The sequence below is a fragment of the Nerophis ophidion genome, linkage group LG01 (genome assembly GCF_033978795.1).
Source record: "Nerophis ophidion isolate RoL-2023_Sa linkage group LG01, RoL_Noph_v1.0, whole genome shotgun sequence".
Lineage (NCBI taxonomy): Eukaryota > Metazoa > Chordata > Actinopteri > Syngnathiformes > Syngnathidae > Nerophis > Nerophis ophidion.
In genome coordinates this window covers 77330544-77356615 of record NC_084611.1, presented here as the reverse complement: position 1 = coordinate 77356615, position 26072 = coordinate 77330544, and the positions used below count along the sequence as shown (strand labels likewise).

Sequence of the window (26072 nt, the reverse complement as noted above, 5' to 3'; positions counted from 1 at the left end):
CTTTCATCACACCTGAGCGAGGTTAGGTCGCGTTTTATTCTTCGCCAGCTTTATGTGGCCAACACGGCTTCAGTTGTCGTTTTACATGATCTCCACCAGATGACGCTGTCGTGTATGTTAAAATACGCATTATCGCCACTGTATTCAATTTCAGCAAATCTTTTGTCACAATGTTCGGACAATTATTTGCGAAGGAGTCATTGTTGACAGACGGGAAATGAGAATATCCTAAATAAGTGTATTTTGAGAGACATTATCCAACAATATATACAATAAAATCCCGTATATTGCGTATTAATTATTATGCTGATTCACTTTAAAATGAACCGCGCTGTTGGGTTAAAAAAAAAAAAAAGAGTTGCCACTAAGGGGAACATCGCCCCCACTTGGCTGGGAGGAGACACGTGAGCCAAAACACAACATTAGAAGCAATGGAGAATGTTTACTGTTCTTGCTACTCGTCATATATTGAAGAGGCCAGGTCATTATTTACATTTATAGTTACTGTTTCTGCTGTTATTGTCATTATCATGCTTTAATATGATTTTTTTTATTTTTTATAAAAATAATTTATAATATGTTTTAACACATCGTCAGTCATTTAACTTGTTTTTATGTTGGTGCCTTCTATATATGTGTGTGTGTGTGTGTGTATATATATATATATATATATGTATATATATATATATATATATATATATATATATATATATATATATATATATATATATATATATATATATATATATCCATCCATCATCTTCCGCTTATCCGAGGTCGGGTCGCGGGGCCAGCAGCCTAAGCAGGGAAGCCCAGACTTCCCTCTCTCCAACCACTTCGTCTAGCTCTTCCCGCGGGATCCCGAGGCGTTCCCAGGCCAGCCGGGAGACATAGTCTTCCCAACGTGTCCTGGGTCTTCCCCGTGGCCTCCTACCAGCTGGACGTGCCCTAAACACCTCCCTAGGGAGGCGTTCGGGTGGCATCCTGACCAGATGCCCAAACCACCTCATCTGGCTCCTCTCGATGTGGAGGAGCAGCGGCTTTACGTTGAGCTCCTCCCGGATGGCAGAGCTTCTCACCCTATCTCTAAGGGAGAGCCCCGCCACCCGGCGGAGGAAACTCATTTCGGCCGCTTGTACCCGTCATCTTATCCTTTCGGTCATGACCCAAAGCTCATGACCATAGGTGAGGATGGGAACGTAGATCGACCGGTAAATTGAGAGCTTTGCTTTCCGGCTCAGCTCCTTCTTCACCACAACGGATCGATACAACGTCCGCATTACTGAAGACGCCGCACCGATCCGCCTGTCAATCTCACGATCCAATCTTCCCCCACTCGTGAACAAGACTCCTAGGTACTTGAACTCCTCCACTTGGGGCAGGGTCTCCTCCCCAACCCGGAGATGGCACTCCACCCTTTTCCGGGCGAGAACCATGGACTCTGACTTGGAGGTGCTGATTCTCATTCCGGTCACTTCGCACTCGGCTGCGAACCGATCCAGTGAGAGCTGAAGATCCCGGCCAGATGAAGCCATCAGAACTACATCATCTGCAAAAAGCAGAGACCTAATCCCGTGGCCACCAAACCGGATCCCCTCAACGCCTTGGCTGCGCCTAGAAATTCTGTCCATAAAAGTTATGAACAGAATCGGTGACAAAGGACAGCCTTGGCGGAGTCCAACCCTCACTGGAAACGTGTCCGACTTACTGCCAGCAATGCGGACAAAGCTCTGACACTGATCATACAGGGAGCGGACTGCCACAATAAGACAGTCCGGTACCCCATACTCTTTGAGCACTCCCCACAGGACTTCCCGAGGGACACGGTCGAATGCCTTCTCCAAGTCCACAAAGCACATGTAGACTGGTTGGGCAAACTCCCATGCACCCTCAAGAACCCTGCCGAGAGTATAGAGCTGGTCCACAGTTCCACGACCAGGACGAAAACCACACTGTTCCTCCTGAATCCGAGGTTCGACTATCCGGCGAAGCCTCCTCTCCAGTACACCTGAATAAACCTTACCGGGAAGGCTGAGGAGTGTGATCGCACGATAGTTGGAACACACCCTCCGGTCCCCCTTCTTAAAGAGAGGGATCACCACCCCGGTCTGCCAATCCAGAGGTACCGCCCCCGATGTCCACGCGATGCTGCAGAGTCTTGTCAACCAAGACAGCCCCACAGCATCCAGAGCCTTAAGGAACTCTGGGCGGATCTCGTCCACCCCCGGGGCCTTTCCGCCGAGGAGCTTTTTAACTACCTCAGTGACCTCAGCCCTAGAAATAGGAGAGTCCACCACAGATTCCCCAGGCACCGCTTCCTCAAAGGAAGACATGTTGGTGGGATTGAGGAGGTCTTCGAAGTATTCTCTCCACCGATCCACAACATCCGCAGTCGAAGTCAGCAGAACACCATCCGCACCATACACGGTGTTGATAGTGCACTGCTTCCCCTTCCTGAGGCGGCGTACGGTGGTCCAGAATCGCTTCGAAGCCGTCCGGAGGTCGTTTTCCATGGCTTCCCCGAACTCTTCCCATGTCCGAGTTTTTGCCTCCGCGACCGCTAAAGCTGCACACCGCTTGGCCCGTCGGTATCCGTCCGCTGCCTCCGGAGTCCTATGAGCCAAAAGAACCCGATAGGACTCCTTCTTCAGCTTGACGGCATCCCTCACTGCTGGTGTCCACCAACGGGTTCTGGGATTACCGCCACGACAGGCACCAACAACCTTGCGGCCACAGCTCCAATCAGCCGCCTCGACAATAGAGGTTCGGAACATGGTCCACTCGGACTCAATGTCCCGCACCTCCCTCGTGACATGTTCAAAGTTCTCCCGGAGGTGTGAATTGAAACTCTCTCTGACAGGAGACTCCACCAGACGTTCCCAGCAGACCCTCACAATGCGCTTGGGCCTGCCAGGTCTGTCCGGCATCCTCCCCCACCATCGCAGCCAACTCACCACCAGGTGGTGATCGGTAGAAAGCTCCGCCCCTCTCTTCACCCTAGTGTCCAGAACATGAGGCCGCAAATCCGATGACACAACTACAAAGTCGATCATGGAACTGCGGCCTAGGGTGTCCTGGTGCCAAGTGCACATATGGACACCCTTATGTTTGAACATGGTGTTTGTTATGGACAATCCGTGACGAGCACAAAAGTCCAATAACAAAACACCACTCGGGTTTAGATCTGGGCGACCATTCTTCCCAATCACGCCTCTCCAGGTTTCACTGTCGTTGCCAACATGAGCGTTGAAGTCCCCCAGTAGGATAAGGGAATCACCCGGGGGAGTACTTTCCAGTACTCCCTCGAGTGTACCCAAAAAGGGTGGGTATTCTGAACTGCTGTTTGGTGCGTAAGCACAAACAACAGTCAGGACCCGACCCCCCACCCGAAGGCGAAGGGAAGCTACCCTCTCATCCACTGGGTTGAACTCAAACGTGCAGGCTTTGAGCCGGGGGGCAACGAGAATTGCCACCCCAGCCCGTCGCCTCTCACTGCCGGCAACGCCAGACTGGAAGAGGGTATATATATATATATATATATATATATATATATATATATATATATATATATATATATATATATATATATATACACGGAGTATTCGAGCTGTATTATTTGTAGGCCAATTTGTTATTAAAATGCATAAAATATATATGTGTGTGCATGTATGTATGTGTATATATAATCTATATATATATATATATATATATATATATATATATTAGGGCTATGATTCTTTGGGTGTCCCACGATTCGATTCAATATCGATTATTGGGGTCGCGATTCGATTATATATCAATTTTTTTCGATTCAATGCGATTTTCGATTCAAAAGGGTTCTGTATTCATTCAATACATAGGATTTCAGCAGGATCTACCCCAGTCTGCTGACATGCTAGCAGAGTAGTAGATTTTTAAAAAAAAGCTTTTATAATTGTAAAGGACAATGTTTTAACAACTGATTGCAATAATATACATTTGTTTAAACTATTAAACGAACCATAAATATGACTTATTTTATCTTTGTGAAAATATTGGACACAGTGTGTTGTCAAGCTTATGAGATGCGATGCAAGTGTAAGCCACTGTGAGACTATTGTTCTTTTTTTTATTTTTATAAATGTCTAATGATTTCAATGAGGGATTTTTAATCACTGCTATGCTGAAATTATAACTAATATTGATACTGTTGATAATATTAATTTTTGTTTCATTACTTTGGGTTTGTTCTGTGTCGTGTTTGTGTCTCCTCTCAATTGCTCTGTTTATTGCAGTTCTGAGTGTTGCTGGGTCAGGTTTGGTTTTGGAATATATATACACACATGCACAAAGAGAACCATTTAACAAAATAAAAACTTATCTTGTCATCCCACAAGTTTTGTTTTTTTTGTTTTTTGTTTTTTCTTAAAGCAATGCATCTTATAGAAATGACAATAAATGCACTATGAAGAAATGTGATTCATAAACATTAAAGAATGGATATATATGGTTTGGCAAATATGTTTTATATATATATTTAAAGTGTAATTGTAAATAATCGTAGAAAGCATAATTTAATGATTGATATATTAATTGGTTTAAGCCAGTGGTTCTCAACCTTTTTTCAGTGATGTACCCCCTGTGAACATTTTTTTAATTCAAGTACCCCCTAATTGGAGCAAAGCATTTTTGCTTGAAAAAAAGAGATGAAGTAAAATACAGCACTATGTCATCAGTTTCTGATTTATTAAATTGTATAACAGTGCAAAATATTGCTCTTTTGTAGTGGTCTTTCTTGAAGTATTAGGAAAAAAAGATTTAAGAATACCTAAAAACTTGTTGAAAAATAAACAAGTAATTCAATAATAAAGATTTGTACACATAGAAGTAATCATCAACTTAAAGTGCCCTCTTTGGGGATTGTAATAGAGATCCATCTGGATTCATCAACTTAATTGTAAACATTTCTTCACAAAAAAAAAGAAATCCTTAACATCAATATTTATGGAACATGTCCAGAAAAAAATCTAGCTGTCAACATTGAATATTGCAATGTTGTATTTCTTTTTACAGTTTATGAACTTACATTAATATTTTTTTAAGTATTATTTGATAAATATAATTACAAAGGATTTTTGAATTGTTGCTATTTTTAGAATATTTAAAAAAAATCTCACGTACCCCTTGGCATACTTTCAAGTACCCCCATTTGAGAACCGCTGCAATGGAGGATGTTTACTGTTCTTGCTACTCGTCATATATTGAAGAGGCCAGGTATTTATTTATATTTATAGTTACTGTTTGTGCAGTTATTGTATTCAACTTGCTTTCATATGATTTAAAAAAAAAAATCAATAATGTTATGTCTTAACACAGCATCAGTCATTTAACTTGTTTTATGTAAATACCTTCTGTGTATATATATATATATATATATATATATATATATATATATATATATATATATATATATATATATATATATATATATATATATATATATATAGATATAGATATAGATAGATAGTTTGGCAAATGAATGCTTTATATACACACTTAAAGTGTAATTGTAAAGAATTGTAGAAAGCATAAGTTAATGATGGATATATTAATCGGTTTAAGCCACACCATTTTTGCTGGCTAAACTGAATGAATACAATTATAATGGGAATTAATTGAATAATTTAATATAGTATTTTAATTACCTAAAATGGGAAAGTATAAAAAAAGGACGCCAACTAAAGTAGCGTTAATAACATTAATTAAAATATGCAAACAAGAAAAAGTCATATTTATTATTCTACACTGAATAGACCTGTGGGCCAGTTTGGAATCTCCCATTAGCCCTTTTTTATGGGCTGACAGTCAAAAAGGTAATGTGAGATTTTTTATTTTTTTAAACATTTTTTTTAAATTAATTTACCTCTTTTTGTATTTATAAAAAAAAAAGTTTTATTTTGTTCTACCTTATTATTGTCACACACACTAGGTGTGGGGAGATTATCCACTGCATTTGACCAATCACCCTCAACCCCTGGGAGGTGAGGGGAGCAGTGAGCAGCAGCATTGGCCATGCCAGGGAATCAGTTTTGGTGATTTACCCCCCCAATTCCAACCCTTGATGCTGAGTGCCCATTTTTATAGGCTTTGGAATGACTCTATTTTAAAAATAATTGTTTTAAAATAATAATAAGTCCCTCCACGTGTTCAACATTGAACCAATACCCACAAAATATGTGCGGCATCGCAACTTCGTCCATTGCTTGCAACTTCCCTGCACATTTTAGCAAGTCGGCGTGTTTTTCGCCAATCATATTTTTCTCTGAGCGACGCTCAATTTTCTAATTAAAACTGTTTTTTTTTTGGTGTCGACGAAGCAGAAACAACAGCATGTAACAATATAGTGACTTTTCATTGCTCAAACGACACAGTTGTCTTCCTCACACGAAGTTTGGCTTAGCTGTTCACGGCGCCAAGCCTTCTGAGTAATGAAGTATATAAAAATTAATTTCCTAGTATACATGCATTTCTATATTTATTGAACCATTTATTTATCCAGGCTAAGACAATTAAGAACAGATTTTCACTTGCACTGCTGACCTCGCAAAAGACAGCATGTTAGAGATGTTGAAGTATGATGATAATCTCTCATCGTCTGTAATTTATTATAGATCACTCTTAACAGTTCAAAAATGCGCTTAGCATTGGGGGGGTTTAAGTCAGACAAACACTTTTCAAGGCTAAAATATACACAGAGAATGTCCGCATCTTGCATATTATAATGATTATTATTAATAGTAATACATAATTTAAAAAGTGCACTGATTTGACAATGAGATCTGAGTATGGCTTTCACTGTCGTCTAGTGTCTACATATAAAGCGGGTAAAACATAAATACGGTAGTAGTTTTACAATTTTAGGTGAAGTCCTTTGCTTTTTGAGGTTATGGTCATGAGCAACACTTAAAACACAGATTTTTTTTAATTTTTTTTTTAAATCACAGGTTGACTCAAGGTTGTTGAACAAAGAAAGCCTCAAAACATTGCAACTTTGTGAAAAGACTGCCAAGAAGTCAGGCATTTTAGGCCGCAACAATCACAAAAATAAGGCCGATAAAATTATTTCTATGTGTCGTTGTTGAATAAAAAAAAAATTCTACTTCAGTGCCCCCTTGTTGTTCAAACAGTTTGCTTTCCCAATGAAAACCAGGAGGAGTCTGAATCTGTTCAAAAACACGTGATGAGAGGACGGTGACGTGATGAGAGGACAGTGAAGTAATCACAGGACGGTGACGTATTGAGAGGGCGGTGTGATGATGAGAGGATGGTGACTTATTGAGAGAACGGTGAGGCAATGAGACGACGTGACGTAATGTGGACGGTGACATAATGAGAGGACAGTGACGTAGTGAGAGGACGGTGAGGTGATGACAGGATGGGGACGTGATGAGAGGATGTGATGTAATGAGAGGATGGTGACTTATGAGGACGGTGACGTAATGAGAGGACGTGATATGAGTACGGTGACGTTATGAGAAGACGGTGATGTTACGAGAAGACGGTGACGTGATGAGAGGATGGTGAGAAGACAGTGAAGTGATGAGGACAGTGACGTAATGACAGAATGCTGACGTAATGACAGGACGGTGTGATAATGAGAGGATGGTGACGTATTGAGAGGACGGTGAGGCAATGAGACGACGGTGACGTAATGAGAGGAGGTGACGTTACGAGAAGACGGTGACATGGTGAGAGGATGGTGAAGTGATGAGGACAGTAATGACATGATGCTGACGTAATGACAGGACGGTGACGTAATGACAGGACGGTGTGAAAATGAGAGGATTGTGAGGCAATGAGACGACGGTGACGTTACGAGAGGACGATGACGTTGCGAGAGGACGGTGACATAATGAGAGGACGGTGACGTTACGAGAAGACGGTGACGTGATGAGAGGATGGTGAGAAGACGGTGAAGTGATGAGGACAGTAATGACAGGACAGTGACGTAATGACAGGACGGTGACGTAATGACAGGAAGGTGACGTAATGAGAGGACGGTGTGAAAATGAGAGGATTGTGAGGCAATGAGACGACGGTGACGTTACGAGAGGACGATGACGTTGCGAGAGGACGGTGACATAATGAGAGGACGGTGACGTTACGAGAAGACGGTGACGTGATGAGAGGATGGTGAGAAGACGGTGAAGTGATGAGGACAGTAATGACAGGACAGTCACATAATAACAGAATGCTGACGTAATGAGAGGACGGTGACGTAATGAGAGGACGGTGTGATAATGAGAGGATGGTGAGGTAGTGAGACGACGGTGACGTTACGATGACGGTGACGATGCGAGAGGACGGTGACATAATGAGAGGACGGTGTGACGAGAGGAAGGTGATGTAATGAGATGACTGGGACGTTACGAGAAATGAGGATGGTGAGAGGACGGTGAAGTGATGAGGACAGCGACGTAATGAGAGGACGGTGACGTGATGACAGTATGGTGACGTACTCAGAGGACGTGATATGATGAGAGGACGGTGACGTTACGAGAAGACGAGGACAGTGACATAATGCTGATGCAATGAGAGGTCAGTGACGCAATGAGAAGACGGTGACGTAATGAGAGGAAAGTGACATAATGAGAGGACGGTGACGTCTGTCAAACAGCTATTTTGCAGCACAGCAATAAACCCCCAGTAATCGGTCTGATGTGGTTAAGATGTTCTACGGTCGTCTCACCGGAGCTTTGGTGCGGTTGGCGTAAGGCAGTGGCATGGCCAACCTCTCATAGTCTCCCCCGCTGGAGCCTACCCTGGTGTAGGAGTAGGAGCCCTGGAAGTAAGGGTTGCTCCCCCACGAGGAGCGCAGAATACGTCGAGGCTTCGGAATGTCGGGGTTCCCTGTGGAGAGACAATTTCTTTTAAAGCTGATTTTCCAGCATTGTTTGGATTATTTCTCAAACATTTTGAAATCATTTAAACTCTGACGATTTCATTTTGACGCCTTTTTACTTGATTGACTTCCGGGCAGCCCCTTCCCACTTTGCTACAAGATCTTTCTTGAATCCAATACTGAGCCTCGCTTTCTGTCGCACTTGCCCCGTGGTTACTTATCTTGCTACTTCCGGTAAAGGCACAGCTTTTTTATTAGCGACCAAAAGTTGTGAACTTTATCGTGGATGTTCTCTACTAAATCCTTTCAGCAAAATATGGCTATATCGCGAAATGATCAAGTATGACACAGAATGGACCTGCTATCCCCATTTAAATAAGAAAATCTCATTTCAGTAGGCCTTTAGACGGGCATTGAATACATTGTTTTGACTCGCTTTCATCCTGTTTCATAATCTACTGGCGGCTCACTTTTTCTGAATAGGATGAGCGTCACCGAATGTAAATAAACGACTGAATTCAATTCTGGCTGATGGGACTGCACCCGGACGACCTCACGAAGAAGTTTGTGTGTTTAAGCGACAGTCAGTCTGATGAGGAAGTGACAGGAAGCGCTCGCACTCCTGACCTACTTCGGAGGCAGATTTGAGCACAGACGTCCTTCATTTCTGCACACATCCTTGCACCAAGATAACGTGCGCGTTGCCAGGCATGCATAAAGTCCTGCCTCGGTTTACAGGTTTTATGGGATGGCGTGGTAATTGTCACAATGATCCTCGTAAAATCCTTACTTAAGTCAGGGTTTTTCAACCACTGTGTCGCAGCACCGTGAGATACAGTTCAGTGAGCCGAAGGAGATTATGTAATTTCACCTATTTGGGTTAAAAAATATTTTTGGCAACCCAGCAATGATGTGTTGTTGGTACATGTCGGTGCAGAGTAACCGTGTAATACTCTTCCTAATCAGTAGGTGGCAGACGGTAGCAAATTGATTTGCAGATGTTGGTAACAGCGGGAGGCAGTGTGCAGGTAAAAAGGTGTTTTAATGCTTAAACCAGGGGTAGGGAACCTATGGCTTGCGAGCCAGATGTGGCTCTTTTGATGACTGCATCTGGCTCTCGGATAAATCTGAGCTGACATTGCTTAACACAATAAGTAATGAATAATTCCATTTAAAAGGTGTTAAAAATAATGTTCAAAACATAAAACATTGTCATGCATTTTTAGTCCATCCATCCGTTTACTACCGCACCTGTTCAAGAAGTTGCGTTAAGAAGTTATTTACTTATTATTGGTTAGCGTGGGGCTTGTCCTCCTGAGGGTTCTTCAGACCACCAAGCACCGACATGAGAGCCCGTTTCAGGGTTACACTATTGTTTTATTTTTCAATAAGTCTCTCAGTTGCTTTCCAGCAATTGTATTTTTCTCTTTCGTTCTCGCTCGCGCTCTGGCTCCAGCCCCAACCCCGTCTCTCCTCCTGGCTGCTGCTTATAACAGAGCGACAGGTGATTAGATAAACAAGGCTCAAGTGGGCCATCTACGCAGCTCTCGCTGATTTCGAGGCCGGTCTTGGCACAACCCAGTTCGCTGCAGGCCGGCGGGCCACGGCCCCTCCATAGTTAGCTTCAGAATAACAATGTTATTACAAAGAATAAGATACCTATTATACTCTAGAAATGTTGGTCTTACTTAAAAATGCACATGTTTAGTTGTGTTCAGTGTTAAAAAAAATATTATATGGGTCTTACGGAAATACATTTTAAAATATTCGGCTTTTTGGCTCTCTCAGCCAAAAAGGTTCCCGACCCCTGGTTTACACCAAAAAATAAACAAAAAGGTGAGTGCCTCCAAGAAAAGGCATTGAAGCTTAGGGAAGGCTATGCAGAACGAGACTAAAACTGAACTGGTGACAAAGTAAACAAAAACAGAATGCTGGACGACAGCAAAGACTTACTGTGGAGCAAAGTCGGCGTCCACGAAGTACATCCGAACATGACTTCACAATTTACAATGTCCCCACAAAGAAGGGTTAAAACAACTGAAATATTCTAGATTGCTAAAACAAAGTAGATGCTGGAAATATCACTCAAGGGAAGATATGAAACTGCTACAGGAAAATAACAAAAAAAGAGAAAAAGCCACCAAAATAGGAGCGCAAGACAGGAACTAAAACACTACACACATGAAAACAGCAAAAAAGTCAAAATAAGTCACAGCGTGATGTGACAGGTGGTGACAGTACACCTACTTTGAGACAAGAGCTGTAGTGATGCATGCTTGGTTACGCTTTAAACTCATATCCAACAACTGCGACAACGACTTTCTACTGTCCACTGAGTTTCGTTTTTTAATGATTTCTGCTGGTGGTGTGCCTCTGCATTTTTTCAACACAAAAAATGTGCCTTGGCTCAAAAAAGGTTGAAAAACACAGACTTATGGAAGTAACGTTTTGATTGGCTTGTACTTGTCGGAGTCATTTTATTGCAACAAACCGCATTTTTCGGACTACAAGCCACTACTTGTGGTTAGAGTGTCCGCCCTGAGATCGGTAGGTCGTGAGTTCAAACCCCGGCCGAGTCTTACCAAAGATTATAAAAATGGGACCCACTGCCTCCCTGCTTGGCACTCAGCATCAAGGGTTGGAATTGGGGGTTAAATCACCAAAATAATTCCCGAGCGCGGCCACCGCTGCTGCTCACTGCTCCCCTCACCTCCCATGGGGTGAAACAAGGGGATGGGTCAAATGCAGGGATTAATTTCACCACACCTAGTATGTGTGACTATCAGTGGTACTTTAACTTTACTTTTTTCAAATGCTTTGTACACTGCGGCTAATTTACGGACTTTTCTTCGCTAACGGCAATAATGTTTTGTATTCAATAAATAATGTTCATATTACATTTACAGAGACACTCAAATGGTGTGTTACTGTTTGCGCTATGGTGCCATCTTTTAGACTAGTTTCCTCACTGAAGGTGCTGCGAGTTGAAAATCTACTCCCTGTTTCGTACCAGAATTATATCGTCCATAACGTTCTGCTTAAAAAAGATTCTTCATTCATCACTATGAAGTTATTTAATTTAACAATGTAACTAAACCAATTCATACTTACTAAACCTTCACATTGGTCTGCAGGACTGTTTTCATGCATATGTTGTATAGAAATTAGGGTTGTACTGTATACCGGTACTTGTATAGTATCGCAATACTAATGAATAAAAAAACGGTTCTATACCCTGTTTAAAAAGTACCAGTTCCTCTTTTTTTTAACTGGCATGTCGGCGTCACATCATGAAATTGCTGGTTTTACGAGCAGAGGAGCATGTTCGGCAGCACACAATCACAGAGTACTTACAAACAGACAGCGTGTAGACATAAAAGGGAGAACGGACGCATTTTGGCTTAAAAACTAACGATAAAGGTGAAGTTATAACACTGAAACGCTGCTCAGAAAGGGGCTTTAAAACACGGCTAGCTCGTTAGCGGCTAATATCCTTCCGCAGTCGGCAGTGTTTTAGCTACTTCTAAATCACTAATCCTCGCCTCCATGGCGACAAATAAAGTACGTTTTTTACAACTAGGAATTGCTAAACATGTTTCACTGGCGCTTCACAATGTAAACAAATGCCATGGATGGATCTACACCTGACATCCACTGTAATGATACCAAATACAGCAGCGTATTTAGTTGATACTACTATGATTATATCAATAATTGTTATCGTCGCAAAGTCTTTTTTCTAAATTAATTTTATGTTTATAAACTCAGGAAATACGTCCCTGGACATATGAGGACTTTGAATATGACCAATGCATGATCCTGTAACTACTTGGTATCAGATCGATAAACAAATTTGTGGTATCATCCAAAACTAATGTAAAGTATCCAAACAACAGAAGAATACATGATTATTACATTTTAACAGAAGTGTAGATAGAACATGTTGAAATGAAAAATAACCAAATATTAACCGTAAATGAACAAGTAGATTAATAATGACTTGTCCAGGGTGTACCCTGCCTTCCGCCCGATTGTAGCTGAGATAGGCGCCAGCGCCCCCCGCGACCCCGAAAGGGAATAAGCGGTAGAAAATGGATGGATGGGATGGATTTGTGAATTATATTTTATATAGCGCTTTTTCTCTAGTGATTCAAAGCGCTTTACATAGTGAAACCCAATATCTAAGTTACATTTAAACCAGTGTGGGTGGCACTGGGAGCAGGTGGGTAAAGTGTCTTGCCCAAGGACACAACGGCAGTGACTAGGATGGCGGAAGCGGGAATCGAACCTGCAACCCTCCGAGCTAAACCGCCCAAAAATAATCCATTTTTACAGCTTGTCTTTTATATTGTTGACAAAATAGTAGAATAAGAAATGACACAATATGCTTTTCGTATGTCAGCACCCAAATTAGGAGCCTTATATTGTTTACTTATTACTAAAAGACAAGTTGTCTAGTATGTTCACTATTTTAGTTGAGGCCAAAATTACCATTTTTTTGTTCTCTCCTTTATTTAGAAAATGTATCGAAATAAATTTTGGTACCGATACAACCGGAGTAAAAATACAGCATGTTAAGAATAGTTGTATTTTAAAAAAGTTAAGCCTTCATCGCGTCTGACATCTCGCGGCAGTCTTTGTGTTTGTCGCGGTGGTGACACATTAAGTCGCCGCTTACCGGACACAAAACAAAACACACACACAGCTGAGTGACTCAAGTAGCGTGTCGTCGTCTTGTTCCTTTGTCATCCGTGCTCTCGTCACCGCTGATGTCGTTTCCTCTCCTTGTGAAAGATCCTCGCCTAATCACACGCTTTTGTGAGCGGCGCAGCTGACAGACTGACGATGCTTTTGTTTGCAGGGACCGGGAGTCAGCAGCTCCTTTGTGCGCACATTTCAGTTTTTAAAGCCCAAGTCAAAAGTCGAATCTCAGCGAATGAAGATGAGTGCGCTGTGGAAGGTGACAATGCGTGCGTGCGTGTGTTTGTAATCTCGGTAAACAATACAGCAAAATGCATGGATATGACCCCTTTAACCCCTGCTATCTCATTCAATTCACATGCATCTTTCACACTGCCTTTGCTGGGACATGTTTGTGTTAACAGCAGAATTGAGCGAGCAACTGAAGCTCGAATCCAAAGGGGACATTAAAGGCCTACTGAAATGAGATGTTGTTATTTAAACGGGGATAGCAGAGCAGGTCCATTCTATGTGTCAAACTTGATCATTTCACGATATTGCCATATTTTTGCTGAAAGGATTTAGTAGAGAACATCCACGATAAAGTTTGCAACTTTTGGCCGCTAATAGAAAAGCCCTGCCTTTACCGGAAGTAGCAGACGATGACGTCACCGGTGTGAGGGTTCCTCACATCCTCACACTGTTTATAATGGGAGCCTCCAACAGAAAGAGCTATTCGTACCGAGAAAACGACAATTTCCCCATTAATTTGAGCGAGGAAGAAAGATTCGTGTTTGAGGATATTGATAGCGATGGACTAGAAAAAACAAAACAAATACGCAATTGCATTGGGACGAATTCCGATGTTTTTAGACACATTTACTAGGATAATTCTGGGAAATCCCTCATCTTTCTATTGTGTTGCTAGTGTTTTAGTGAGTTTAATAGTACCTGATAGTCGGAAGGGTGTGTCCACGGGTGTCTTGAGGCCAGTGTCTGATGGAAGTCGACGGCAGCTGTATGGACGGCACAAGCTCAGCTGATCTCCGGTAAGAGGCGACTTATTACCACAATTTTCTCACCGAAAACTGCTGGTTGACATTTGGTCGGGATCCATGTTCGCTTGACCGCACTCTGATCCATAGTAAAGCTTCACCTCCGGGAATTTTAAACAAGGAATCACCGTGTGTTTGTGTGGCTAAAAGCTAAAGCTTCCCACCTCCATCTTTCTACTTTGACTTCTCCATTATTAATTGAACAAACTGCAAAAGATTCAGCAACACAGATGTCCAGAATACTGTGTAATTATGCGGTTAAAGCAAACGACATGCACCTGGGGATAGGTTGATTGGCAACACTTAATTGGCCCTAGTGTGTGAATGTGAGTGTGAATGTTGTCTATCTGTGTTGGCCCTGCGATGAGGTGGCGACTTGTCCAGGGTGTACCCCGCCTTCCGCCCGATTGTAGCTGAGATAGGCGCCAGCGCCCCCCGCGACCCCAAAAGGGAATAAGCGGTAGAAAAATGGTGTGTGCGCAGCGCTAATATTTCCTTACAGTCCGTGGCGTCACGCGTACACATCGTTCCGCAACGTTTTCAACAAGAAACTCCCGGGAAATTAAAATTGCAATTTAGTAAACTAAAAAGGCCGTATTGGCATGTGTTGCAATGTTAATATTTCATCATTGATATATAAACTATCAGACTGCGTGGTCGGTAGTAGTGGGTTTAAGTAGGCCTTTAAAGGGCAACTGCAATTTTTCTGGAATTTTTCCCATCGTTCACAATCATTACGAGAGACAAGAAGACAAAAGTTTTCTTTTGTCGGCGTGGCGCAGTGGAAGAATGGCCGTGCGCAACCCGAGGGTCCCTGGTTCAAATCCCACCTAGTACCAACCTCGTCACGTCCGTTGTGTCCTGAGCAAGACACTTCACCCTTGCTCCTGATGGGTGCTGTTTGGCGCCTTGCATGGCAGCTCCCTCCATCAGTGTGTGAATGTGTGTGTGAATGGGTAAATGTGGAAGTAGTGTCAAAGCGCTTTGAGTACCTTGAAGGTAGAAAAGCGCATTACAAGTACAACCCATTTATTCTTAGCGTGTCTTTATAAAGATGTGGTTAATGGTAGTCACCGTGGGTCTTGCGGGCCTCTGAATAGCTTATTCCCATGGCTGAATTTACCATGAATTGATTAACGTGGACCCCGACTTAAACAAGTTGAAAAACTTATTCGGGTGTTACCATTTAGTGGTCAATTGTACGGAATATGTACTGTACTGTGCAATCTACTAATAAAAGTATCAATCAATCAATCAATCGAGAATGCAAGACTATGCGCTCTAGTTTTGTCCTTTTCTTTAACAAGTTCAAAACACTGCTGAGATAGGCAACAGCGCCCCCCGCACCCCCAAAGGGAATAAGCGGTAGGAAATGGATGGATGGAAGTTCAAAACAGGCAGCACGGTGGAACAGGGGTTAGTCGTCTGCCACACAATACGAAGGTCCTATTCGATCCTGCGCTCTGGATCTTTCTGTGTTGAGTTTGCATGTTCTCCCCGTGACTGTGTGGGATCCCTCCGGGTACTCCGGCTTCCTCCCACCTCCAAAGACATGCACCTGGGGATAGGTTGATTGGCAACACTAAAATGGCCCTAGTGTGTGAATGTTGTCTGTCTATCCGTGTTGGCCCTGCCATGAGGTGGCGACTTGTCCAGGGTGTACGCCGCCTTCCGCCCGGATGCAGATGAGATCGGCTCCAGCACCCCCCGCGACCCAGAACGGGACAAGCGGTAGTTAATGGATGGAAGTTCAAAACATGGCACCAACATCAGTATTTGCCACGATCGCGTCAGGTAAAAAATGGATTTGGTGAGATTTCGCTCATTTGCAGCATGGAAGCAAAGCCGAAGGAAGTCGGGGTTATGAAGTTAAAAAAGTGAGACCTACAAACATGACTTTTTAACACCATCACCTGGTACATGTTGGTGTGTTATCTTTTCAGTTAAAGCATCTTTTATTCGGTTTCACATGTAGCATTTAGTAGGATTTTAGCTAAGCTAGTTGTGGGCCACAAACAACGTACAGTAATTTGGAAAAAACTTGTCTGCTTACTTTTAGTCATGGGTGAGTAGAAAAATGACTGAGTAATATTTTCGCACAAGTAGTGCAGTAGTCAAAGTATTTAAAAGTAATATTTGTCTTATTTTTTCAGAGAAACCTGCTTATTAAATGAAGTTGGGCTGACTTACTCTGTCCCGGACACATAAGAGATGAAAGCCATAGATTATACAATTTGAACGGCGGACAATGAGCTTTAAAACCCTTTGAACCGAGTCCGTTGACCTAATATATACAAGTTTGGCTTGGACAATGGCGGCAGCTTACTCATATCTCTTGTCCACTGTACTTGCTCATCTGGATCAATTCCACCAATTGTACTTTTTTTTTTTTTTTGGAGGTAGCAAGCCTTTGGCACAGGGTACAGTTTGTTTCTACGTTTCCTTTAAACCCAGTTTGTTGATCTCCCTCACATTACCACGGTTGCAGCACGACCATGTAAACAAAAGGTTTACATGGTTTTCTTCCGCTTATCCGAGGTCGGGTCGTGGGGGCAGCAGCCTAAGCAGAGAAGCCCAGACGTCGCTCTCCTCAGCCACTTTGTCCAGCTCTTCCCGGGGGATCCCGAGGCGTTCCCAGGCCAGCCGGGAGACATAGTCTTCCCAACGTGTCCTGGGTCTTCCCCGTGGCCTCTACTGGTCAGACATGCTCTAAACACCACCCTAGGGAGACGTTCAGGTGGCATCCTGGCCAGATGCCTGAACGACCTCATATGGGTCCTCTTGATGTGCAGGAGCAGCGGCTTTACTTTGAGCTCCCCCCGGATGACAGAGCTTTCCACCCTATCGCTAAGGGAGAGCCCTGCCACCCAGCGGAGGAAACTCATTTCGGCTGCTTGTACCCGTGATCTTGTCATTTTGGTCATGACCCAAAGCTCATGACTATAGGTGAGGATGGGAGCGTAGATTGACCGGTAAATTGAGGGCTTTGCCTTCCGGCTCAGCTCCGTCTTCACCACAACGAATCGATACAGCTTCTGCATTACTGAAGACGCCGCACCGATCCGCCTGTTGATCTCACGATCCACTCCTCCCTCACTCCTGAACAAGACTCCAAGATACTTGAACTCTTTCACGTAGGGCAAGATCTCTTCCCCAACCCGGAGATGGCACTCCACACTATTCCGGGCGAGAACCATGGACTCGGACTAGGAGGTGCTGATTCTCATCCCCGTCGCTTCACACTCGGCTGCGAACCGATCCAGTGAGAGCTGAAGATCTATCGCGGTCCCACATTGTGAAATCACATTTCAAGCCCTATTGGTAGATGAGGCCAGGCAGGGCTCTTCGCCCTCCGAGTGCTTTTCTAGCTGATTAATTGATCTTCCGTTAACCTAATTAACCATGCAATGAGATGTACAGTAGTCCAATGCTAAAGACTAATTTGACTATGAACGCATGCTAAAAAGTAGGCTGGTATGGGTTGTATATATCTCTGGGGAGTTTTCAGAATAGAAAAAGTTCTTGATTCTGATCCGTGATTACCAACAGTTGCTGCTCATCCATCCAACCATTTTCTAGTCTTCATTTCGGTCGTAGCTAGGCTGGATCCTGTCCCCCCCTGGACTGGACCACCATTTTATCGTGTGAGCACACTGACCTGTAAAGTGCCTGAGAAGCTCGGTGCAGGCCTCCGCTACGGTTTCGTCATCACACCGCTCCATGAAGAGCGCCTCCTGGCCACATATCCAGCCACTCAGCATGTAGCCGTAGCGCTCAGGCGGGTAGAGGACGTCAAAGCTGCTGATCTTCTTGTACCACAGTTCCTCGGGGTAGGTCATATGTGCCAGCTGGGCCTCGTCTTCCCACACAAACTGAAAGCTGTTACACTCGGAACTCCAGAAGGGCTCGGCGTACTCTAAGAAGATCTTGTCGGTGGTGCTTATCCCCAGCTTCTCGATGGCCAGCACCTTGTCCTCGGGCAGAGAGGGCGAGAACATGGCCTCGTGGTTGTTCTTCAGCCAGCCCAAAGAGACCGTCACGATCACATGGTCGGCCGTAATCCACTCCTCGTCTTCGCACTCCACACAGATAGGGCTCGCCAGCATCGGGGGATCTCGCCGTCCGTGGTCATTTCGATTGTGGTTTTTGTCCCGGTTTATGTCGTTGTTCCTGGCGATTAAGTCGTGATTCTGTGCAGAGTAGTTCCAGTGGATACAGCGGACTGGTTTGCTAAGGCAGACAGTGTTGGAGGGGATATCCTGGGCCAGGACCTCTACGATCTTTGTGAAACCTCCGGGTATGACGTAATGTGCGCCGGGGATCTCCGTCCACTCGCCAAATTCACTCAGAGACACCTCGTCCATGTTGGGGGAGCTGCTTTCACAACTCTCTACCTAAGAAAAAGCAAAGACAACATGCTACCGTGTGATAGTAGACCTTTTTTAACTTCTACTATCTCAAACAACCATACAGTGGGGCAAAAAAGTATTTAGTCAGCCACCGATTGTACAGAGGTCTGTAATTTTCATCATAGGTACACTTCAACTGTGAGAGACAGAATGTGGAAAAAAAATCCAGGAATTCACATTGTAGGAATTTTGAAGAATTTATTTGTAAATTATGGTGGAAAATAAGTATTTGATCAACCATTCAAAGCTCTCACTGATGGAAAGAGGTTTTGGCTCAAAATCTCACGATGCATGGCCGCATCAACCGTCCTGTCCCCTTAGCAGAAAAACAGCCCCAAATCATGATGTTTCCACCCCCCTGCTTCACAGTAGGTGTGGTGTTCTTGGGATGCAATTCAGTATTCTTCTTCCTCCAAACACGACGAGTTGAGTTTATACCAAAAAGTTATATATTGGTTTCATCTGACCACATGACATTCTCCCAATCCTCTGCTGTATCATCCATGTATCCATTTTGGTATAAACTCAACTCGTCGTGTTTGGAGGAAGAAGAATACTGAGTTACATCCCAAGAACACCATACCTACTGTGAAGCATGGGGGTGGAAACATCATGCTTTGGGGCTGTTTTTTCGGCTAAGGGGACAGGACGATTGATCTGTGTTAAGGAAAGAATGAATGGGGCCATGTATCGTGAGATTTTGAGCCAAAACCTCCTTCCATCAGTGAGAGCTTTCAAGATAAAGTGTGGCTGGGTCTTCCAGCATGACAATGATCCCAAACACACCGCCCGGGCAACGAAGAAGTGGCTCCATAAGAAGCATTTAAAAGTCCTGGAGTGGCCTAGCCAGTCTCCAGACCTCAACCCCATAGAAAATCTGTGGAGGGAGTTGAAAGTCCGTGTTGCTTGGCCACAGCCCCAAAACATTACAGAAATGGGCATAAAGACCAGCTACTGTGTGTGCAAACCTGGTAAAGACATGTAGCAATCGTTTGACTTCTGTTATTGCCAACAAACGTTATATTACAAAGTATTGAGTTGAATTTTTGTTATTGACCAAATACTTATTTTCCACCATAATTTACAAATAAATTCTTTAAAATTCCTACAATGTGAATTGCTGGATTTTTTTTCACATTCTGTCTCTCACAGTTGAAGTGTACCTATGATGAAAATTACAGACCTCTGTCATCATTTTAAGTGGGAGAACTTGCACAATCGGTGGCTGACTAAATACTTTTTCGCCCCACTGTATGAATTAGTTGTGTGTTCCTTGGAACCTTCCCTCAAAAAGCACATTTTTTAACAAACATTGATGTTTTACACTACACAAACTTAAAATTTGACAAAATATGGCAGTAAAAGTACATACTGAGATTTCTGTACTTTTATAATAGTAATTATATTTAAATAATCGCGGACATTCTCCATATATGTTTTACGCTTCAAAAGTATATGTCTTTCTTTAACATTCATTTATGTGCCATCATATTAACATCCGCACATTAAAACCATTTGTGAACTGTTGTGATCCATAGGAACAACGAGGGATTATTATCACACTTCAACATCTCCAACATGCCTCTTTGCTAGGTCAACATTGCAAATGAAAATATGTTCTTAATTGTCTTACCTTTCATAAATAAATGTTACATAAATATTAAAATACAATACACAATATATATTTGTATACTACATTACACAGAATGCTTAGCGTTGTCGACAGGAACCAGAAGTAGCTCTGAGATAAGTAGGAGAACGACAGGTGTGCCGTTTGAGCAACAGAGAGTTGATATATTGTTTTATGTTGTTGTTCCTGCTTTGTCTACTCAAGAAAGAATGTCACAGCAGAGTTCTGAGCGTTCCAGTTACAAGGTCAAAAATCAAGATGGCCACATTAACTTATCTGAATATAAACAACTTATGGGGGAACACATTCACTCCTTTTGCAACCTTCAAAACCGACAGATGAAGCGGAAACACAGATGTTATGGCTAGAAACGTAGAACGTATAATAGACATGAAATATTTCAATGAACACCAAAGTAACGTTACCATATACTGTATTAATGTCCAACAATACAGCAGCTTCTATTATTGTTAAAATCAACTACCATGGGGCCAAAGACAGTTGTGAGTACAAGCACTTTGATAAATAGGATATTAAAGAATGCGATTGAATTCAAGAAATAACTTGTAGAAAAGTTGCGTCCCATTGGCTTTCCCCTCTTCTCCGCTAATCACTGTCAACAGCAGTCTTCAATAAAGGTAGTCATTTCTCCATCCATATTTTGCATTGTTTTCTGCATGTAAAACTACATTTATTTTAAATTAAATACGTTTTTCTTCATATTTTGGGGATCCATTGGATTTACTTTATTACTTGAGGGAAAAAAATATTCGGTTGATATCGGAGTGGTCGACCCGGATTTTTTTTTTGTATCAAACGGATACCAAGTAAATAGATAACACAGAGTTAAAATGTCATGATCTTTAAATATGTTTGACATTTTTCTCCAGTTAGTTGATTATGACTGTGATAAAAAATATTCCCCCAAAAATTTTTTAAACTACCGTATTTCCTTGAATTGCCGCCGGGGCGCTAATTCATTTAAAACCTCTTCTCACTCCTGCACTTACCAAAGGCATGCGGTAAAAGTAAGCATGCGCTAATTATTTTAAAACCTCTTCTCACTCCTGCGCTTACCAAAGGCATGCGGTAAAAGTAAGCATGCGCTAATTATTTTAAAACCTCTTCTCACTCCGGCACTTACCAAAGGCATGCAGTAAAAATTTGAGTGTGATGTAATCTTGGACCTTAAATCCTACTGAATAGCTCTTAATCTTCTTCCCTTTATGCGATTTCAAATTACCGGTATTGAAATCAGCCTCATCCATTTTGAAAATGATGACAGGGGAAGTGTCACTCGTGACATCACGAGTTTGACCAGGCGGTGATACTAAGCATGCGCTAATTATTTTGCGAAGCGAGTTTGACCCGGCAGGTGCATACTATATGCCCTGCGGCAATTCTAGGAAATACAGTAAATGTATTTACACAAAATAATGTATTAATACTACATTGATACAATTAAATCACATTCATTTTACACACCATTTTATGAGAAGAAAAAAAGTTACTAAAGTAAAGTGTAAGTATCAACTATTGTCACACACACACACACACTAGGTGTGGTGAAATTTGTCCTCGGCATCCCCTTGTCCCCCTCGGAGGTGAGGGAAGCAGTGAGCAGCAGTGGTGCCGCGCCCGGAAATCATTTTTGGTGATTTAACCCCCAATTCCGACCCTTGATGCTGAGTGCTAAGCATGGAGGTAATGGTTCCCATTTTTATAGTCTTTGGCATGACTCTGATTTCAGGGCGGACACTCTACCCAGGGGTGTCAAACTCAAATACAGAGTGGGCCAAAATTTAAAACTGAACAAAGCCGCGGGCCAAGGTTGAAAATATTTACCTTTTTAATAGGGACCCAAACCAGTTTTGCATTGAATATTGAACAAGCAAGGCTTAAATAGGGCAGCACGGTGGAACAGGGATTAGTGCATCTGCTTCACAATACGAAGGTCCTGAGTAATCCTGGGTTCAATTCCGGGCTCGGGATCTTTCTGTGTGGAGTTTGCATGTTCTCCCCGGGACTGTGTGGGTTCCCTCCGGGTATTTGGGCTTCCTCCCATAGAACAAGCAGATCTTATATAACGTAATAGTGCAAAATCAACTTTCGAAAAACATCAGTGGTATATTAAATAAAATGTAATTAAAAAAATGTATGCCTCTTTTCTATTTTCAGCCTTCTGAGGTAAATATCAACATTAACTTTTTCCACAGGCTAATAAATTCAAAAATAAAATAAAAATGAGGTGGGCGGGGTTTGGTAGTAGCGGGGGGTGTATATTGTAGCGTTCCGAAAGAGTTAGTGCTGCAAGGGTATCTGGGTATTTGTTCTGTTGTGTTTATGTTGTGTTACGGTGCAGGTGTTCTCCCGAAATGTGTTTTGTCATTCTTGTTTGGTGTGGTTTCACAGTGTGGCGCACATTTGTAACAATGTTAAAGTTTTTTATACGGCCACCCTCAGTGTGACCTGTATGGCTGTTGACCAAGTATGTGTTTGTGAAAGCCGCATATATCATGTGACTTGGCCAGCACGATGTTTATATGGAGGAAAAGAGGACGTGACGACATGTTGTAGAGGACGCTAAAGGCAGTGCCTTTAAGGCACGCTCCCTATATTGTTGTCCGTGTGGAAATCGAGAGAATGGTTGCCCAGGGAGATTTTCGGGAAGGGCACTAAACTTCGGGAGTCTCCTGGGAAAATCGGGAGGGTTGGCAAGTATGAGTATTAGCGATGAATGTGGTGTTACCGGCGAGCCAGCTCTAATGTTAATTTGATATTGCCTCAAGGGCCAAATGAAATTAAACGGCGGGCCAAATTTGGCCCGCGGGCCAGAGTTTGACACCCATGCTCTAACCACTAAGCCACTGAGTAGGTTAGTGCAAAATAAAGAAAATACAACCATTAAGTCAGGCTGTTGTTGCTTTTTCACCCTCTGTGGTTCTGTATTTTTGCAGAAAGCAGCTGAGGTTGGTCCCGCCCTCTTCTGGAGCTATAAATAGGTGGCATCAGGTGTGCGCTCGCTCTATTTATTGCGGCGTTTTTGGTTTTTTCTCAGTTCTTGTTTGACATTTACTTTAAAATGTGGTTTCCGTCCTTTTAATTGTTATGGGTAGTCGTGCGGTGACAAATTGCGGGGCCTTTGTACGGTTGGCTTGATCACCTCGCTGTCTTTTGTTCTTTTGGGCCGCTCCCTTAGGTCTCTTCATTTGTTTTGGAACACAGGAGGGTTTTCACTGCAAATTAAAATGCATTAAAATAACTTAAAACAGTCAATTCTCAAACTGTGGTGCGTGTACCACATCTATTGGTACACCAAAGAATCGCTTGATTAAAGTACAGTGTTTTATTTTCCTATATTCAAACCAACATAGTGTTACTGTTCAAACAGTATGTAATGTTACAGTGGCCCAAAGTATTAAATATACTTTTTAAAATAAAGCCTACTGTATTTTATTTTTGGTAATTATGGTGGCACTTGGAAAGCCAAGTTTTTTTGTGAGGTGGTACTTGGTGAAAAATGTTTGAGAAACATTGATTTAAGAGGATTTAAATACAAACCCCGTCCATTTAGAAAATATAATCTGAGACATCTAAGCGGTTCAAAAAATTGACACTTGTTTTTATCAAGGAAATCATCACTTGTGACATTTATAAGGTACGATTTGGGTCTAAATACCCCAAAAAATTACAAATGTACACTCTATTTGTGGGAAATTTTCGAACAATATTAATTATAAACCATAAAAACGATGGTTTTTACATGCAAATCAACTGTCCTTAAAAATAAAAAATCCACGTTTGCATTTTAACAAAAATTGGCCTACAAAAAATTACAGCTCGAATACTCCGTATATATGTATATATATATATTTTAAACTAAAATAAAAATTAGCATGATATATAAATGTGAATTTGTACACCTACTATGCAATTTAAAGGAAAACTGCTGTCACGGCTTGTTCGGTGTTCTCCAGTGTGTTAGTTCCTGTCCCGTGCTTTTATTTTGGTGACTCTTCCTGTTGTACTGGTGTTTTTTCGTGACCGCTTCACACGTCTTTGTCACAGAGCATTTCCCCTCACCTGTTTTCGGTTTGCAATCAGTTCTATTCAAATTGAGTGTGAGCCAGCATTTGTCGAGACATTCTGTGTTTGTTGATGCTACTATTCCTGATTCTCTGGTGACAATAGACCAGGGTGTCCAAAGTGCGGCCCGGGGGCCATTTGCGGCCCGCAGCTAATTGTTTAGTGGCCCGCCACACATTCCGGAAATGCTATTGCAAAAATAAAAAAATAAACACTAAAAAAAGTAGAATGAGGTGAAATCTAACAGGGGAACGTTGCAATGTTGACACAAAGCTGCCATGCAGGTTGTTTGTTTTTGTTTTGTTTTTCTTTATTTTGCTCTTAATGCCAATGCTAAAAAATAATGAATTATTGACCTATTTAAGGCTCCAATTACTTCAAATATTTTGTAGCTGGGATAGGCGCCAGCGCCCCCCGCGACCCCAATAGGGAATAAGCGGTAGAGAATGGATGGATGGATGTTTTATGTGGAAAATGTGCACATACTGTGTGGTTGCCATATAAAAACAGTGTTTTCTTTGACAAAAGAGCATAAAAACAACAAAATAGTAGTTCAAACGTAAAAATATCTGAACTTGGTATTGTAACTTAAGTGTTGAAAGTAAAACAAATAATATTAAAAATGTATCACTTTATGAGTGGGGGACCTTTTGGATCCCATAGATATTTAGTGGGATTTTATTTATTTTGTCACTGTGATTACTCAGATATAATAATACATTTAAATCAATGCTGTTCTGCATTATTGATCATTTTAGGGCTCCAATTACTTCCGATCATACATTGCTTTCTGAATGTTTTGGGCAATGGGGGAAATACTGCATATTTCTGTTTTACTATAAAAAACAAAGTTTTCTTTGACTGAAAAGGCATAAAACCTTTTTTTTTTTTTTTTAACTTTATATCAACCTGCAGTTGATATAGAGATTTACTGTAAGCGTAAATAAAAAATGAAAATAATAATTTGACTTATTTTTAACATGTTAATGACGGAGACCCTCTATGGTCCCTGGGAGTCCTAAAGGTAAAAAAAAAAAAAGGATCCATATATTTTGTTATGGTTTGAAAATGAAAAATATCAAAACGGCCCCCGCATCAAATATCTTGTCTTTGTAGTGCATTCAGTTGAATATGGGTTGAAAATGATTTGCAAATCATTGTATTCCGTTTATATTTACATCTAACACAATTTCCCAACTCATATGGAAACGGGGTTTGTACATTACTTTAAAAAAATTTAAGAAAATACCAACCCTGTGTGCTTATTGGAGGACATTTAGATGTTAACTGCCTGTCCACCTTTGCACAAGTAATCACGCTGCAGGACCGGA

General features: G+C 42.1%; 1 protein-coding gene across 3 annotated transcripts in view; it reads right to left on the bottom strand.

Annotated features, from left to right (window-relative positions):
- The window catches only part of smox (spermine oxidase), a 59589-nt gene that overhangs the window by 626 nt on the left and 32891 nt on the right, over window positions 1–26072 (bottom strand). For 2 of the 3 annotated variants that reach the window (XM_061912136.1, XM_061912154.1), the window contains 2 exons: window positions 18275–19010; window positions 8729–8889 (listed from right to left, as the gene is read on the bottom strand). In XM_061912136.1, coding sequence (XP_061768120.1) covers window positions 8729–8889; window positions 18275–19010 — 897 coding nt within the window. The remainder of the gene's footprint in view (window positions 1–8728; window positions 8890–18274; window positions 19011–26072) is intronic. The other variant, XM_061912145.1, reaches the window with a different exon arrangement.